A 17696-nucleotide genomic window follows, 5' to 3' on the forward strand; every position below is an offset into this window, starting at 1 on the left:
CATGCCACCTCCTCCGGGAAGCCTCCCCAGACCAGGCTGGAGCAGGTCCAATCTAGGGCGTTTCATCTGCAGCGCTATGCACAGTGCTAATTCTCTGCTTGTGCACTTCTGGCATGGACTGGCATTGTGTCTCTGTTGTGTTCTAATCAGGGCAGACCCCAAGCCACACCTCCCCCACGACGCACACCCCCTACTGCAAAATTCCAAACCCCCAAACACGCCACAGATGCACCGGCTTGACGCCACACGTGGAAAAAATTTCACACCACCAAACATTGCTCCACGCACAAAATCCAAAAATGACTGCACACACTGCATTGCCCCTCTCCCCCAACCCAGGCTGTGTGCAGCAGGTGCATCATGAACTTTAAAGACTCTGGTCCCATCCCCAAGACAGTGCTAGGTGTCTATGCAAATATTACCCAGTTAACAAAAAAAATTAAAAACACCAAAAAAACCCAAACACTTCTGGTCCCAAGCGTTAGGACTACAGGAGTTGCCCTGTAACAAATTGGCCACGGTTACTGAGAGCGGGCCTGGAAGCCTTTCAGGGGACCGCGCAGCCAGTCAGCGGCAGGTGCCGGCCTCGGAAACCGGGACTCACCCACGGAGGCGATGTCGGCCAGCTGATCCTCCGCCTCCTCCGGGTGGAGCAGGTCTGTCTTGCTCTTCTTGATAGTGGCTCTCCGCAGAGCTCCAACAATGGAAACATGGCAGGAGACAAAGACGTTACCCTTTCTGCAGCAGCATCTGCGGGTCTCACCCGGGGCCGTCGGCCCATTTTACAGATGGGGACAGTGGGGGAAAGGGGCTTCAGGGAGGCGATGCCATAATTTGCCTCTGCTCCATGCCGTTAGGTACCCTCTTATTTTTTAGATTTATTTATTTATTTGGAAGTCAGAGTTGGAGACGGAGAGACAGAGATAGAGATCTTCCATCTGCTGGTTGGCTCCCCAGATGGCCTGGGCCAGGTCAAAGCCAGGAGCCTGGAGCTCCATCCGGGTCTCCCACGTGGGTGCAAAGGCCCTAGCACTTGGGCCATATTCCGTTGCTTCTCCCAGATGTGTTAGCAGGGAGCAGGGTGGGACGTGGAGCAGCCGGGAGCCGAGCCAGGGCTCACATGGGAGGCTGGGGCGGCTTCAACCCACTGTGCCACCATGCCGGCCCCTCCCTCTACTTCTAAGTGGCGGGAAAACTCACTTCCTGGGAGCCCCGGGCTGGAAACACGGTGATAGTCCACACCCCTGGATCAGCCTGGTGGGCTGGGGCTGTGACGTTCCCTGCGGCGGGGACGCTGCCCAAGGGCTGGCAGGGGCCAAGCTCAGGTGCACATGTACAGCAAAGAGGCTTCAGACAACCTCATGGGGAGCCCGCCCCTCCCCGGCCTCCTACAAACGGTACCATTAGCCCTAAAACCCTCTGGGATAGAACCCCCAGCCTGTTTTATTCCAGATGGGCTCCAGCCGGGCCTCCCACGTAGGTGGCGCCTCCCAGGATGCACATGCACAGGTAGCTGGCGGCAGGTGAGCCGGGACTGGAGCCCCGCCCCGTCCACCACCGGTATTCACGGTATTTTCATTCAAATCCACGTTCCTGTAGCCAAAAGAAATGGCGCAGGGGCCGGGCAGGCCCTGTCCTCTGCCTCTCGTGGCTGCTCTCCTGGTCTCTCTCTCGAGAGAGCACCCAGCCAAGGTCGGCACAAGGTTCCCCTCTGCTCTGCGCCTCTGTGGCCAAGGGCAGGTGGAATACGGAGAAATCACGGACAGTGCCCAGGTTCTCAGCAGGTGCGAGGCAGCAGGATTAGAAGCTAAGTTTAGGGGCTGGCGCTGTGGTGCAGTGGGTGAAGCCGCCGCCTGCAGTGCCCGCATCCCATATGGCATCGGTTCAAGTCCCAGCTGCTCCACTTCCCATCCAGCTCCCTGCTAACGCGCCTGGGAAAACAGTGGAAGATGGCCCAAGTGCTTGGGCCCCTGAACCTGTGTGGGAGACTGGGAAGAAGCTCCTGGCGCCTGGCTTCGGATTGGTGCAGCTCTGGCCGTTGCAGTCAATTGGGGAGTAATCCAGCAGATAGAAGACCTCAATATCTCTCTCTCTCTCTCTCTCTCTCTCTCTCTCTCTCTCTCTCCTCTGTAGCTCTGGCTTTCAGATAAATAAATAAATCTTCTAAAAATAGAAAAATAGAGATGAGTTTATTTTGGTGCCAAAAAAGAAAATTCTTTGAAATGCAAGCAAATTTTTTTTTCGTGGCCTTCTTGAAGCCGCCCTCGAACGCACTGACGTGGGGTTTGGTATTGAAGCTTTCAGGCACCCAGCGGGAGTCTCGGAATGGCTCCTGTGTGAGCACGCGGGGTGGGCGACAGCTTTAGTAATATATGGTGCCCATTTTCCAGATGAGAAAAACAGAGGCAGAAGCAGCTGGGGGGGGAAAAATGAGCAGCCCTAGACTGCAGGCCTGGGATGTCTCGGGGATGCTCTGGCTCTCCCCTCCCTGGTCAGGCTTCGCCTGGGTCCGCAGCCGCCTCCCCTGGGCGGAACCCTTCCCAGGAGCCCGCGGGCTGGCGGCAGAGCAGTTACCATCAAAGGGATGTCTCTGCTCCACGTCGGTCTCGTCCTCCGCGAGGATCACCTCTTCTGGGGGAGGAAGAGCGCAGGGGTCAGCTCCCCTGGCCGCCTGGGGGAGGGGGGGTGGCTACCCCCAGGCGCCCCCATTCTCCCAGCCCAAGCGTTCCTGACTCGCAGCCAGAGGAGAAACAGCCAACCACTCCATGGCGAGGCCCCAGGGCTCCGGGCATGCGGGAGCTTGAGCCCTGCTGTGGCCCTGGGGCCAGGTGGTGGGGCCTGGCGGCAGGCGATTGCGTCATCGCCCTCAGATGGCTCTCACGCGGGTCGGTGGGAGGTGACTGCTTTCATGGTGGGGCGCTAGCCCCGAAAGGGGTTGAGGAAATCTTGTGGGATTCCTGAGATCTCACAAGAGAGTGAGTTACTCTTAAGAGGGCTCCCAACTCCCAGAATCAGGAGCCCTGTCTGGAGTCTCCAGAGCTGTGCACCCACTTTTCTTTACACAGTGAACCTGCGTCCTCCCCTGGACCCCTCCCTGGCTTCCTGCCCGTGTCTCCACGATGCTCCTGCCTCAGGGCCTTTGCACTTCCTGTCCCGGATGTCTAGAACATTCCTTAGCCTCCCTGAGCGAGGTCTCTGCCGCCGGGGAGTCGGCCCCTGACCACTCTGCCCGCAGCTGCCTCCTGCCCCCTACTCTGTGCTGCCTCTCTTGCTAGCAACGGGCAGCACCCCTCCCTCTGTCCTCTCATCGGTAGCAGGTCAGAGACCAGGGTGGGGGACAGAGTCTGGGTCTGTTTGGTTCGCTACCATCTTCTCAAGTGCCTGGAACTGAACCCCAGGGCCGTGCGCTGAACGGCTGAGTGCTTCACTGTACATCCTCAGCATCCCCATTAAACAGCTCGGCACACTGAGGCCGCGGGAGGCGGGGCTGTGGCGGGGAGCTGGCAGAGCTGGGCTGTGGTCTCAGGCCTCCATCAGTAACAGCCTGTCTTCCAGCCAGATTCTAAAACCTAAGACACCCCCATATAGGACCTTTCTCCTGACATCCTGGTCCATCCCCACAGGTCTCTCCAAGATGCGTTCCCGACTCTCTGCGTGCGGGCTCTGGGCGGTGGGATGGAAGGGGGCCCGGGACCTCGCCCTCCGTCCGCCTCCCCAGGACACCTCACCTGCTTTTGAGATCCACTCCATGTACCCGTTGAGCTCGCGTTCAATCTGCTGCTGCCGCCGCAGCTTCAGGAAAGCGCGCCGGTTCTCCACCCGCTCCCTTTCTTTGGCAAACTCCCTGCAGAAGCACAACAGCGGCCAAGGTTTGGGGGTGGAGTGGGGAGGGGGCTTTTAGGGGAGCCTGAGTGTATGTGTGCACATGGGAGGCAGGGGTTTCCGGCAGGGGTCAGGTCTCCTGCAAGATCAGAAACTAAAAGGGCAGCAGGTGCACACATTTTTTTTTTTCTCACAATTGCAACCAGCTAGGAAAAAAAAAGTAAAAACATAAAACCATACTATGCGAGTCTCTGCTGACTGAATTCCCCAACCCCAATCTTTCCTCCAACCCTGTCTTAAAAAAAAAAAAATTGTTCTCGGCCCTCCTTTGAGTGATGCTCATAGGATCATAAGATTCAGGCAGCCGCTTCACTTCCCAGGAATAGGCTCATCGTCTTCCTGTTTCGCTTCTTCTTCCTTTTCCTGTTTGGGACAAAGAGGGCAGCCATCTTGCAAGTAAGAGGCAACCATCTTGCAAGTTGGAGGCAGTCATCTTGAGACCGGGAGGTACCCGTGAGGTTGGAAGCCGCTGGTGAGGCTGTAAGAGTGCAAGGCTGGAAGGATCTGGGTTGCTAATGGTGCCATTGAGCCACCACACTGGCTCCAAGGTCTCCTGTAGGAGCCCATTTATGATTAAACTTAAAAAAAAGAAACTTTGGGCAGAGAGCACATGTGTCAGGAAAAAATGTATATTTGGGTGCTGTGGTTCTGTATTTGAGAAGTGGGGAAGAAAGAAACCCAAACTGTTCTTTAAAAAAAATTAAATTTAAGAAGTAAAGCTCTGAGTCCACTCACTCTCAGGGTACTGGTAGCAGTGCCCAACCTATGCATCTGTGCATGGCTTGCTAATGCCAATCTGGCTGGCCCAAAGCAAGGGGCAAGGGCTATTTATTTTTTTTGCCTGGAGAATGAAAGATTCGATGGCCTCTTCGGAGAATAAATTGGGAGGGAGACCTGGGATCAGTGTGTGGATGGAGTGGTGGAGACTTACCCTGACAGCACACCCAGCACGAGGTTCAGCATAAAAAAGGAGCCGATGATGATGAGGGGGATGAAGTACAACCAGTTCCAAGTGTTCCCTGAGGCATCGTTGCTCTGCAGGGGGTGGAGAGGGAAAGCAGGTGAGAGTTGAGTGGCTCAGAGAGGACCTGACGGGTAGGGGACGGTAGCTTTGCTTCTCCTGGGACTCTGTCCTCAGAACATTCTTGTCTGATGAGTTCTGGATCTTTGGACAAGGCCAGAAAGGGAAAATGGAGGAGTGAGGCCCAACCAATGAGGGAAACCACCTGGACTAGGCTCCCTCCAAAGCACGCAGTCCACACAAGGTGTAGGAATTAGCATGAAACACAAGGGGGCGCCCAAGACCAGAGGCTGGAAGGAGAGGGACAGAACCCCCCCACACACACACACACTGAAACGGAGACACAAGTCCACAGTGTCCAGCCCCCTCCCTGCAGACGCGTGATCCCAAGTTCTGATGGCCCAGTGAAGTCACCAAGTCACACAGCAAGGTCATGAGACTGTTCCTCAAGTGGCTCCCCCCTCTTGTCCCTGCACTCCCTACGCCAAGCACAGAGGAGCCCCCCCAAAGTGCCCGGCTTCCTTTCAAGAGGAAAAGAAGTCCACAAACAGAACATTTGCCCTCTGCAACAGAGAACAGACCAGTTGTAGCCCGAAGAAGGGAAGAAAAAGCAGGAACAGAGAGAAGCCAAGAGGGAAGAGGCCTTAAGAATGATAAAACAAACAAACAAACAACAAAAAAAAAACAGCACTTAACAACTGATTTACCGGGTGCCAGGCACTGTTGTAGGCCTGCGTCTGATGTTAACTCACTCACTGACTCCTCATGGTGTCCCTGTGTTAGCCTCATGCCCATTTCTCTAGCTGAGAAAGTGAGGCCTAGAGAGATGGTGAGAGCAGCTCAAGGTCACAGAGAGCAGGCAGTAGCAGACGTGGAACTTGAGCCAGGCAGCCAGGTCCCCCCAGAGTCCAGAGGGAAGTCTCGGCTCAAAGCCATCGAGGCAGAGGGAGCCCTCTAGTGGTTTCTCCCTCATATGCAGGTTGCAAAGGTCCCAAGCGTGGCTTTAAAAGCTCACCATCCAACGTGCATTCGACACTGTGGCTGCTGCATTGGCTAAGGTGGGAAATTCTGACACCATCAGGTGTTGGTGAGGTTGTGGAGTTCTTGGAACTCTCATTCCCTGCCCATGTGAGGGCAACGCGGTGTATTAACCTCCTGCCAGTGACAACCACAAACCAAGTGCTGCACACGTGAAAACATGCGTTATCTCGGCCGGCGCCGTGGCTTAACAGGCTAATCCTCCACCTTGCGGCGCCGGCACACCGGGTTCTAATCCTGGTTGGGGCACCAGATTCTATCCCGGTTGCCCGTCTTCCAGGCCAGCTCTCTGCTATGGCCCGGGAAGGCAGTGGAGGATGGCCCAAGTGCTTGGGCCCTGCACCCACATGGGAGACCAGGAGAAGCACCTGGCTCCTGCCTTCGGATCAGTGAGATGCGCCGGCCGCAGCGGCCATTGGAGAGTGAACCAATGGCAAAAAGGAAGACCTTTCTCTCTGTCTCTCTCTCTCACTATCCACTCTGCCTGTCAAAAACAAAAACAAAAAACAAAAAACAAAAAAACATGTGTTATCTCGAAGTTCTGGGAGCCAGAAACTCAAGGTCAAGGTGTCTACAGGGTTGGTTCCTGCTGAGACTGGCCCATGCCTCTCTCTCTGCTTGTGCTTATTGGCTGACAATCTGTAACATTCCGTGGCTTTTGCACCTGTGCTCTTGTCTCTGCCTCCACCTTCACACTGCCTGTTCTTCCGTGTGCATCTGTCTCTGTGTCAAAATCCCCCTCTTTATTTATAAGGAAGCCAGCCACATTGCATTAGGACAACCCTGCTTCCCCCCCCCCCCATAACCTTATTGTTAACTAATTCCATGTGCAATCAATCAACCTCCTTCCCAAATCAGGTCTTGTTCTGAGGGCTCAAGGAATAGAATCTCAACACAAGAATGTGGAGAACGGACACAGGGAAATTCATGGATCATGGGGCCACCACTTTGAAGAGTAGGTTGAGCACGTCTACATAAGCAAATGACCTTTGTGTAGCTTTGCTAAGACCTCACAATGCCATGGCTGTGTAGAGCCTGCATTCACCAAGGGTGTGCTCACCATGGAGATGTCTGTCCCAGCCCTCAACTGCCATCAGCCCAAATCCTGATCAAGAGGAGAGAGGATACGTGAGTGGAATATTATTCGCTGAATGATGGCTGTCTGTCATACGTGAAATCTGACAAAGTTACTCTTCAGAAGAGGAAGCCAGACAGAAAGACCACGCAGTCCTAGGCTTCATAAGGATGTTGTGGCCAATGACAGACGGCACATGTGATGGTGATCTCATTAAGATTACACTGCCTAGGGGTCGGCGCTGTGGCATAGCGGGTAAAGCCGCTGCCTGCAGTGCCTGCATCCCATATGGGCGCCGGTTCGAGTCCCAGCTGCTCCACTCCCTATCCAGCTCTCTGCTATGGCCTGGGAAAGCAGTAGAAGATGGCCCAAGTCCTTGGACCCCTGCACCCATGTGGGATACCTGGAAGAAGCTCCTGGCTTCGGATCAGCCCAGCTCTGACCATTGTGGCCATTTAGGGAGTGAGCCATTGGATGGAAGACCTCTCTTTCTGTCTCTCTAATAAATAAATCTTAAAAAAAAAAAAAAAACGGCCAGCGCCGTGGCTTAGTAGGCTAATCCTCCACCTGTGGCACCAGTACCCCGGGTTCTAGTCCCGGTCGGGGCACCGGATTCTGTCCCGGTTGCTCCTCTTCCAGTCCAGCTCTCTGCTGTGGTCCGGGAAGGCAGTGGAGGATGGCCCAAGTGCTTGGGCCCTGCACCCGCATGGGAGACCAGGAGGAAGCACCTGACTCCTGGCTTCAGATCAGTGTGGTGCGCTGGCTGCAGTGGCCATTGGAGGGTGAACCAACAGCAAAAGGAAGACCTTTCTCTTTCTCTCTGCCTCTCTCTCACTGTCCTCTCTGCCTGTCAAAAAAATAAATAAACACTTTAAAAAAATTTAAAAAATACCCACCCATGGTGGTTCTCTGGTATGAACAGGCAGGGGAGCAACATAAAGCAGCCCCCTCACCCCTCCCTGGACACTCCCAACACAGTGCATGGGGACCCCGGTTCAACAGAGGCTCCGTCATTTGCTGCAGAAGGGAACTGATGCCTCACGCGGCGCCTGGTGCCTCACCAGCACTCAATAAATATGCAGCCATCAGATAAACGGCTGAGCCCCAGCAGAGCCCTCCCGTGCCTTCTGTTCAATGTTCTGTTCGATGGCGTCTTCTCTTCTCAGTTTTGGGAGCATGGCTCCTTTGGAATGAGTTCAGAGGATGCAAAAAAAAAAAAAATCACATACATCCGCCCAGTTTCCCGGCCAGCGGAATAAAAGTGGGGTGCGTTTGACCCCAGAGGAGCCTCAGGGTGGCAGTGGCAGTGAGGGATGGCCGTGAACAAATACACAACTGTCATAGACCTTGTCGTGTCTGTCGACTGTTTTCAAGATGTGTTTACCTATTTCAAAGGCAGGGAGGGAGAGAGCGAGTGAGCTACTGAGAGAGAGAGAGAGAGGTCTTCCATCCACTGGTTCACTCCCCAGATGACAGCAGGCTGAAGCCAGGAGCCAGGAGCTCCCTCCAGGTCTCCCACGTGGGTGTAGGGGCCCAAGCACTTGGGCCATCTTCTACTGTTTTCCCAGGCCACAGCAGAGAGCTGGATCAGGACAGGAGCAGCCTGGACTTGAACCAACGCCCATAGGGATGCCAGCACTGCAGGCAGTAGCTTTACCCACCATGCCACAGTGCTTTTTTTTTTTTTAATAATTCTAAGCCAAACTATTTTATCCTTTTTTGTCGATTCGTCTTGAAGGCTTCTTCCTCCGCCTGCTCTCTGCTTAGGAAATTGTCTGCCAGCCCCCTTCCCACCCCGTCTCATCCGGCCTCTCTTCTGTTCTCACTCCTTCCCTTCCACCTCCAGGTGCCTGCCACAGGGCCTTTGCACCTGCTGAACCTTCCTCCCTGGGGGGGCCGCCCTTCCCTGCGATACCCACGTGGCTCCTTCTCACCTGCCTCAGGTCTTACCACAGAGACAGCAGCCTCTCCCCTCGCCCGGGCTCACGTGTTGCCCCCACATCCCGCAAAGCCGACTGTAGGATCCAATGGGATGGTCGGGGTCGGGGTCGGGGCGGGGGAGTGGGCTGTGACCTGATCCACTCACTCATGTGCTCCGACAAGAGACTCTATGTCCGCCTCACACCCCCCAGGCCAGAGGCACCAGCAATTCAAGTTTGGTTTCTGCCTGTTATCTCCTTGGCCTCTGGCGGTCCCCACCAACTCGCCAGTGCCCCCTGGAGCCTGGATGAGACCCTGCACGCAGCAGGCATGGTACCGTGCACCTGCAAACAGGAGGCTTGCAATGACTGTTTGTTGAGTGAATAAGCGATCTGCCATCCCCAAAAGTCTGACAGTCTCCTACCACTTGTGAACGAACAAGGCTTTGCTCAAGGATCTGCTCCGGCCACCAGGGGCCATGTGGCCAACACACGGGTGTCTGATCGCCAAGTAGTTACTTTTGTGGCTCTCCCGCCTGGCATTAGGCAGGGGAGAGACACTGAACCACGGAGAAAAAATCCCATGGCCCCTCCCGAGGTTGCTTTGAGAACTGCATCAGGCTGGGTCGCAGCCAATGGCAGCCAGGAAAAAAAAAAAACAAGCCAAACATGAACTCAACGCAGCCTGGTTCCTTCAGGGCTCTGACCAGGACCGCAGCCCCTCCCCGGGGACCCTGGCACCCACACACAACCCCTGCTCTGTGGGGTGCACTTGGTGAGGGGTCCTTGTTGATGAGACCGCCTGTCCCCAGACAGCTTTGCAGTCGCCAGCTCCTGCCCCACCCTGCCCTGCCCCAGGCCCCCCTGAGCTCAGACTGCCGCCCAGCCCCGCTTCTATTCACCGGGTGCCCTGGTCAGGGTGTGGCTTAACCCCGCCTGGCCTCGTGAGCCATAAGCCTGGACCCAGTGTGGTGAGGGTGGATGCGTGCTGTCTGCAGTGGCTCCAGCTCCCGGGGGTGGACTTGAAGGTTGGTCGGTATAAAGCGAGACCCTAAGCCCTTGGCCCTGTCTGCATGCCATGGTCTTGTTTCTGATTCTTCTCCAGGCTGTGTGCAGTAGGCATGGTCAATGCAGGTTTGTTGAATGAACACATGATCAGCAATGAGTGTTTGTTGAATGAATACGTGATCAACCAGCCCATAAAGTGTGACATTTTCCTATTGGCCAGGCTAATATCCGTGAGTGAAAAAAAGGCTGGGGTCAACAATCAGTCGCAGCCATCAGTGGCTGTCTGTGACAGCTGGGGGACCTCACTATAGGCCCAGGGTTTCCAATCAGTCTGCATGGGCAGCCCTCGGTCCCGTGGGGGGAGGGGGAGAGTGAGGTGGGGGGCAAGGCAGGTGCACCCGATGCCCAGCTGAGGCCCTCAGCCTCTGCCTTGAGGCAGGCCCGGTGCGCTGGCCAGCTCGCTGTCACCAGAACTTGGCATGAGAGGCAGGGTCGCTTTACAGAGTCAGGGCTGGCAGCCAGCTGCAGCCCCAGCATCCCACAGGGGCGTGGGTTCGAGTCCCAGTTCCTCCATTCCTGACCCAGCTCCTTGCTGATGCACCTGGGAAAGCAGCGGAAGATGGCCCAGGGGCTTGGGCCCCTGCACCTGCGTGGGGGACCCCGACAGAGCTCCAGGCTCCTGATTGGTTCTGATTGGTCCAACCCGGCCGCTCCCTCCCAATGACGTCATCTAATCGAACCACTCTCCCAAGAAGCACCTGGCTGTCCCCAGAGTTCACCCAGTGGCCCGGAAGACTGCCATGGTTTTGCAGGATTCTGGGGACCAGGGCTCAACCACAGACAAATCACCGCTTCTGGTCTCCTGCAGGGGGCGCTCCTGTGCAATTGGTAGCCAATGATAGTTTTGCAGGATTCTGGGGGCCAGGGCTCAACCTCAGACAAACCACAGCCCCTGGTTTCCTGCAGGGGGCGCTCCTGTGAGAGCGGGGGCGGGGGTCTGGCACAGCCCTTGGGTAGCCGCTCGGGGGCGCCCCCAGCCCAGGGTGCCTGGGGTCTCAGGCCCGATTCCTGCTTCTCTAATTCCAGCTCCCAACCCATGCACACCTGGGGGAGGGGGCAGCAGGTGAGGGCTCACGTGCTTGGGTCCCTGCCACCCACCTAGGAGACCCAGGTGGATGGAAGATTCTAACTCTGCCGTTCAAAAAAACAAATATATCATTAAAAAAAAAAAAGAACAAAACAAAACAGGTGCATGTGAGGTTAAAGCGCCTTTTCCCCCCAAAGCCAAGTGGGAAAAGAAAAAAAAGGGAGAAACCTGCAGGTGTTGGGGGGGAATGCTCTCTCCCAACCACCTACCTGGCTCCTTTTCTTTCAGCTCAAATGGCACCTCCTCCAAGAAGCCCCCCCACCCCCGATTGCCCGACAAAGCCCCCTTCCTCGTACCACACATTGGCTTCCCGTTTTCTGGACCCGCTCTCGGTCCTCCACCACCACCTTCAGCGTCTGGGTGTGTTCTGATTGCCGCCTCCCCCGCCCCATCATCTGACCATGGCGACGAGTTTCTAGAAGGAGCTCTCGGATGAGCAGGGCCGGGGCACAGCGCTCACGGCTTCACGGGTCTCAGACTCACGCCCTGGGAGGCTCCCGCTTCTCCTGTTTTGCATGGTGTGGGATGAGGGGGCACAGAGAGGCCAAGCGACTCGCCTGAGGCTGCACAGCAAGGAAGTCCTGGGAGCCTAGGCCCCGGGCGGCCACGCGCACGGGGCCAATGTCCCTGGGACAACAGCACCTACCCCTGGAGACTCCGGTCCTGAGCTCCCCGCCTCTCCCACCAGGGGGCGCTCTAGTGTCTACCCCCCCCCCCCGAACACCTGACTGCGTTCACGGTTTTCTCAGCCCCCTAGTCTCTCTCCGCCTGAGCTCCGAAACCTCCCCCAGCTGCTTCCCTCTCAAGAGGGCTCATTTCCCATGGGGACTTAGGACTCGGAACAGCGCCCCCTAGGCGCGGTCGTGAGCACAGCAGCCAAGACACCTGCAGCCGGTCTCCAAGTGCTTGGCTTCCGAGGGGGTCCTCCAGCTCCTGCGCATGCGCACCCTGACAGGCGCAGGTGATGGCCCAAGTCGCTTGGGCCCCTGCTCGCACGTGGGAAACCCAGAAGAAGCTTCGGGTTCCTGATTTGGGACCCAAACCAGGTTCAGGACCAAGGACAGTGGTCCACTTGGCGGCCAAGTGCCCCCGGTAAAATCTTGAACAGCCACTCAACAAACAGGTGCCTTTTGCGTCTACTTCGCGTGGTGGGTCGGGGTCCGCGCCTTGGACGCGGGCGCCTGCAGAGGGTCTCGGTGTGGGGGTGACCGGCCCCGCCCCTTGGCTGTGGCCCCGGTGCCCTCGCCCCCCTCCCCGGACCCCAGCCCGGCCCCGTTCTCTTCCCATTCATGGCTCGCTTCTTGGCACAAGGGCTCTGAGCTTTGGCCACAGGTGCCCTTGGGAGGCAGGGGGTATAACCAGATCCCCCGAGGAATCGCGGGCTTGGGCAAGGAACTTCTAAGCCAGGTGCGTGCCCCCACCCCCAGCGTCGCCGCCTCCCCGGGGGTCCCCCATCACTCACGTTGTAAAGGAGGTCCGTCCATCCTTCCATGGTGATGCACTGAAAAACAGTCAGTACGGCGAACAGGATGTTGTCGAACTGGGTGATCCCATTGTTGGGTCCTTCCCAGTAGGGCTGGCATCTGGTCCCATTGGGGCAGGTGCGGGCGGGTTCCTCTGTCCCGCATGGAGCCGGAGACTCCCCCTGAATGTCGTCTGTGGGAGGGAAGAGGAAAATCAGGGCAAAGCGGTGCTGGTGGGGAACCAACTGAGAAACAGGGACCAGCGAGTTGGAGACAATGGCTCCCGGGCTGCACTCACTAATCTGTTGACCTATCTATAGATCAAGACATCCACTCCCATCTATTTATCTGTCTACCCATCTATCCACCCATCCACCCACCCACCTCTCCATTCTCCCATCTATACATCTATCTATCATCTATCGATAGATCAAAACGCTCAGCTATCCATCTATTTATCTGTCTACCCATCTATCATCCATCCATCCACCCATCAATTATCTGTCATTAACTCTCTGAGAGACTAGACATTGAATTTCCAGGTTCCTATCACCAGGTCCAACATCTATCCATCAACTCTGGCCCAGTTTCTCTGTCTCCCCTCGAAGCCCTCTGCCTTCCGCTTTTTTTTTTTTTTTTTTTGACAGGCAGAGTGGATAGTGAGAGAGAGAGAGACAGAGAGAAAGGTCTTCCTTTTCCGTTGGTTCACCCCTCCAATGGCCACCACGGCCAGTGCGCTGTGGCCGGCGCACCGCGCTGATGCGAAGGCAGGAGCCAGGTGCTTCTCCTGGTCTCCCTTGTGGGTGCAGGGCCCAAGCACTTGGGCCATCCTCCACTGCACTCCCGGGCCACAGCAGAGAGCTGGCCTGGAAGAGGGGCAACCGGGACATAATCCAGCACCCTGACCGGGACTAGAACTCGGTGTGCCGGTGCCGCAAGGCGGAGGATTAGCCTATTGAGCCACGGCGCTGGCCTAAGCCTGCTTTTAAAGCCAGTCTCGCACGCTTCCCCAGAGCTCTCATCCTGTTCCTGAGGCCCCAGGTCCTTGCGCTGCAGCCACAAAACGTGTTTTCCTCACTTGACCCGAGCTTGCTTTTAGTCCTGGTTTTGCAGTCCCTCTGGGTAACAAACGGTGCGGGCGCCTTGGATGCCATGTGTTCTGAGGACCCATTTGTTAGTCGCCTTGTGTTACTCTCTGAGCCTTGTTGACTGTCTTCTGGGCTCAGATGGCCTGGGGGCGAGGACACCAGTACACACAGTCCCTCCTCTTGCCTGGGGGTTAGGTACACAGGGAGCCAAGCCTTCCTTCCCCAAGGAGCCAGGAGGTGGATTGTGCAAATGTCACAAGGAGAGAGAACTGTGACAATGGGTGTCCCTGGCGGGGGTAGTGGTGGTGGTCTTACTGGGAGGCTTCCTGGGGGAGGCGGCCCAAATACCAAAGGTGTGGATGGGGCTGGCAACACCTTCAGCTCCCACCCTGGGGGAAAGAAGTCTCTGTCCCACCAGAGTTGGGGGTATGGGAGGAGTCTGTTCCATGACACCTCCGGGGCTGTCCAAAGACAGGGCTGTGAGGGCGTGAACCTGAGCTTCCTACTCAAGAGAAATACATCTCAAGGTACGAGCTCAGGGGACCGAGTCGCACCCTGGACAGCGGGAAGTAAAGCAACAGGGATCAGAGGGTGCTGGGTGAACAGAGACCCCCTCCCCTCCCCCCCCCAATCCAGCCTCGCCACTCATCCCAGACCATGGAAGATGCCTTCATCCCTCACCGGGCACCCGACAGGCCCAGTTTGGAAGGCAACATGTTTCCAACACAAGGCTCAGGGCAAGAGGCAGGAGAAAGAACTCCATGGGCTCCTAAAATCGGAGAGAGCTGCTGGGTACTTGGCTGTGTGCCAATTTTTTTTTTTTCTTTCTGGAAGCTTCTCTGTGTCCACCCTGGCTCAATTTGCACACCCCCCAGGGTAACCCTTCTGTGCTGGCCCTGTTCATGTGGTGTTCCCGTGTCCGAGTGGCGAGTGGCTGCATCCCCACATTAGCCTGTGCCCTGCAGATGGCTGTGAGTGATGGGCCTGTACCTTGGAGGCTCTGAGTGAGCAGGAAGCTGCCCCCACCCCCCATACCACTGCATTTCTCTTCCTTTCCACTGGTTCACTCCCCGAATGCCCACCACATCTGTGACAGGTGCACAGACAGGGCAAAGCTGGGAGCAGGGAGCTCCATCCAGGTCCCCCATGTGGGCAGCAGGTGAACCAGCCCAGAGTGCGCATTAGTAGGAGGCTCAACTCAGAAAAGGAGGCGGGACTCGAACCCAGCACCCCCACAGGGGATGTGACCAAACCCCACCCACTCCCCCTCCCCTGCCCAGAGTGGAGCTTTTGTCTGCAGACTCCATCAACATGAAGCCTTTTCAGGATCGCTTCTCAAAAAAAAAAAAAAAAATCCATCCAGAGAGTCTGAGGAATTTGGTTATAAATACATTTTAAAATTAGCCAGCTGCCTGGGTGTGTGCGTGTATAGCTGTCTCTTACTCACACGTGTGATGTTTTTCATTGTGAGGCTCTTCAGCCACCTTCCTAAAGCGAGGCTGCCTACGCACCTGTGTCCCCTCGAGCCCCATCCAGGCCCGAGCCAAGCATGGGGACTGAAGGACAGAAGCTCCAGACAGGCCCCTCTGCCCGCGGCTGATCTGGCCAAGGCCCCTCTCTCTCTCTCTCTCTCTCTCTCTTTCTCTCTCTCTGGTTTCCGCCTGGGTGACGAGACCAGCAGCAGAAATAGCTCCTTCCTCAATCAACACCTCCCTCATTGGGGAAAGAAATAATTAGGACGTTCCATATTGAGCAAACTTCGCAAGCCCAGGAGACAGGCAGACCGGAGGAGGAAGAAGAGAAAAGGGGCAAAAAGACAAAAAAAAAAAAAAAAAAAACAAAAACCACCACCACCACCACCACCAATAAGTCTTCCCCTGAGACAGATCCTGGCCGAGATGGGGGTGGGAGGCCACATCTTCTGTGGCTGTGTCTCTCCCTTCCTGGGTGGCTTCTTGGGACCACCAGCGCGGCCCAAATCCTGAGCGGCAGGTGCCCTCCTTGTTGGATTCCACACGGTTCTAGAGAGCAGACAATCCCACATCCGAAAGCCAGTCCAGCCCCGAGCGTCCCCAGTGGGCGTCGGGGTGGGGGACACCTGTTCTCCCATATGGCAGGCTCAGGGCTGAGCGCCAGGGCGCATGTCTCTTTCCTGTTCCCCCCACCCCCATCCCTTTCTGCTGGCCCCACTCCTACAGGTCCCCTTGAGCCAGCCACTGGAGGGTTAACAAGGCCACTGCTGGGAGGGGCTCGAAGCCCCTCCCCTCGCTGGGGCGCTGGATTCTGATTGGTTGATGCTAAGATGCCTCCAGGGATGGCCAAGGTTGCCAGATAGTGACCACCAGCTATAGGGGCTCCTGTTTGTGTCCTGCTGTCCCTTGCCCTGCCCAGGTGGGCTCCGACCTGGAGACCCCTTGCTTCCAGCAGGCAGCTGTTCAGGGGGCGTGCTCACCAAGGCGGGATAAATACCCGTGGATAAATACCCAAGCTCCCTCGCTCCCCGGGCTGGCTTGATCCTGGCTGAGGTGCGCCCCACACTGCCTCCTAGTGGTGCCCAGTGGGACTGCATCCTGGTTACCCCCTGGGTCACTGGCGGGGTCATTTCTTTCTTTACCCGTCTCGCTTTCCAGTGTTATTCCCAAATAAATCACGTTCCCTCAGGTCACTTTCCAAGGGGCCCTAGCCTACAGCCAGCAGCGCCAACCCAGATAGCGGGGAGGGCATTGGTGGAGGAAGGGGGGTGCTATTTCAGCCAAGATTTTGAGTCAGCCTCGCAGCAGCCAGGACAAAGAAGCCCCTGTGAATCCCCTTTACATATTAAAAGAAAAAATCGAAAACCCACCACCGACCAGATCACCTACCTGTCCCCTCTTCGAAGCAGGTGGTATGAAATTTTCCCATATAAAATTCTAACCCTATGATTGCAAAAATAAGTATTGCAAAAAATAGGAGGAGTCCGATCTGCAGCAGGGGAATCATCGCCTTCATGATTGACTTCAAGACGACTTGTAAACCTGGGGGGAGGGAGAGACAGAGAGAGGACCCCGGGGCGGCCGTGAGCTGGCATCCCCGGGAACTCTTGCCAGGAGGATGGGGGGGGGGGGAATCTTGCCAGGGACGGGCGCTTATGGTCGCGGACACAGCCTTCTGGGTTTTAGAAGCAAGTGTGAAGTCCTGGAAGGGGCGGTAGTATCCGTTCCATTTGGTGACCTTTTGGGTGAGAAATCCCTGTGTTTCTGAGCCAAAGCTTTGGGGGTTTGGGCAGCTTCTACCCATATCCAGCAGGTGCCTTTTTGAAATTTTTCCTGAAAGCTTTTCCTCTACCCCGCCACAAGGTGGCGCGTTCTCCTAAAGCTCAGCGGCGCTGGGAGGGGGCGTGGAGGGGAGCCAGACTCCTCTGTCTCCTGCTCCCCGGGGTGTGGGCAGGTGAGTCCCGTTATACAGAAGGGAGAAGCGAGGCTCAGGGGTGCTGCTGTGGTTCATCCCAGAGCCGGCGCAATGGCAGAAGCGGGATTCAAACCCAGGTCCCTGTAACAGAGCCCAGTGTTCCCCTATATGCTGATTCTCTGTTCTGAGCAACCCAACAAGGGACAGATGGTGCTGAATGACAAGGCGGAGAAGGGGCTGGGGGCAGCGCAGGATGCAGCCAGGGGCGGGGCTGGCGCCATGGGCTCCACTCCCGCCGTGCCTGCCCCCTTGTTCCACTTCCGCCCCTGCCCCACCACCTTGCTACCCTCGGACTCATTCGCCGCAGAGCCCCGCCCCCTCCGACGGAGCAGGTGCAACTGGACACCTCCCTCCTTCTCTCTCAGCTTCCATGGGGCGCGGCGGTGGGGGGAGAGGGATCCAACCCCGTCAGCTGGTGACATCACCTTGAGCAAAGGGAGGGTGTCACTCCAAACCTCGGTTTCTCCATCTGTAAATGGGGACCCCAAGGGGACCTCCCTGGCAGAATTAAATGAGTGAGTCCACATCTAGCTTTGGGGGGGGGTCTTGGTGCAATACGAGACAGGCGACATTAGCTGGGATCTTTGCAGAGACCCGGGTACAAATGC

At 56.6% G+C, this 17696-nt stretch overlaps 1 protein-coding gene across 1 annotated transcript in view; it reads right to left on the reverse strand.

Moving 5' to 3' along the window:
• The window catches only part of CACNA1A (calcium voltage-gated channel subunit alpha1 A), a 137175-nt gene that overhangs the window by 78361 nt on the left and 41118 nt on the right, over positions 1-17696 (reverse strand). The window contains exons 4-9 of the mRNA XM_062179518.1: positions 16503-16655; positions 12553-12746; positions 4814-4917; positions 3729-3844; positions 2574-2631; positions 605-696 (exon numbers count right to left, since the gene is read on the reverse strand). Coding sequence (XP_062035502.1) covers positions 605-696; positions 2574-2631; positions 3729-3844; positions 4814-4917; positions 12553-12746; positions 16503-16655 — 717 coding nt within the window. The remainder of the gene's footprint in view (positions 1-604; positions 697-2573; positions 2632-3728; positions 3845-4813; positions 4918-12552; positions 12747-16502; positions 16656-17696) is intronic.

This window comes from Lepus europaeus, chromosome 20, assembly GCF_033115175.1.
Source record: "Lepus europaeus isolate LE1 chromosome 20, mLepTim1.pri, whole genome shotgun sequence".
Lineage (NCBI taxonomy): Eukaryota > Metazoa > Chordata > Mammalia > Lagomorpha > Leporidae > Lepus > Lepus europaeus.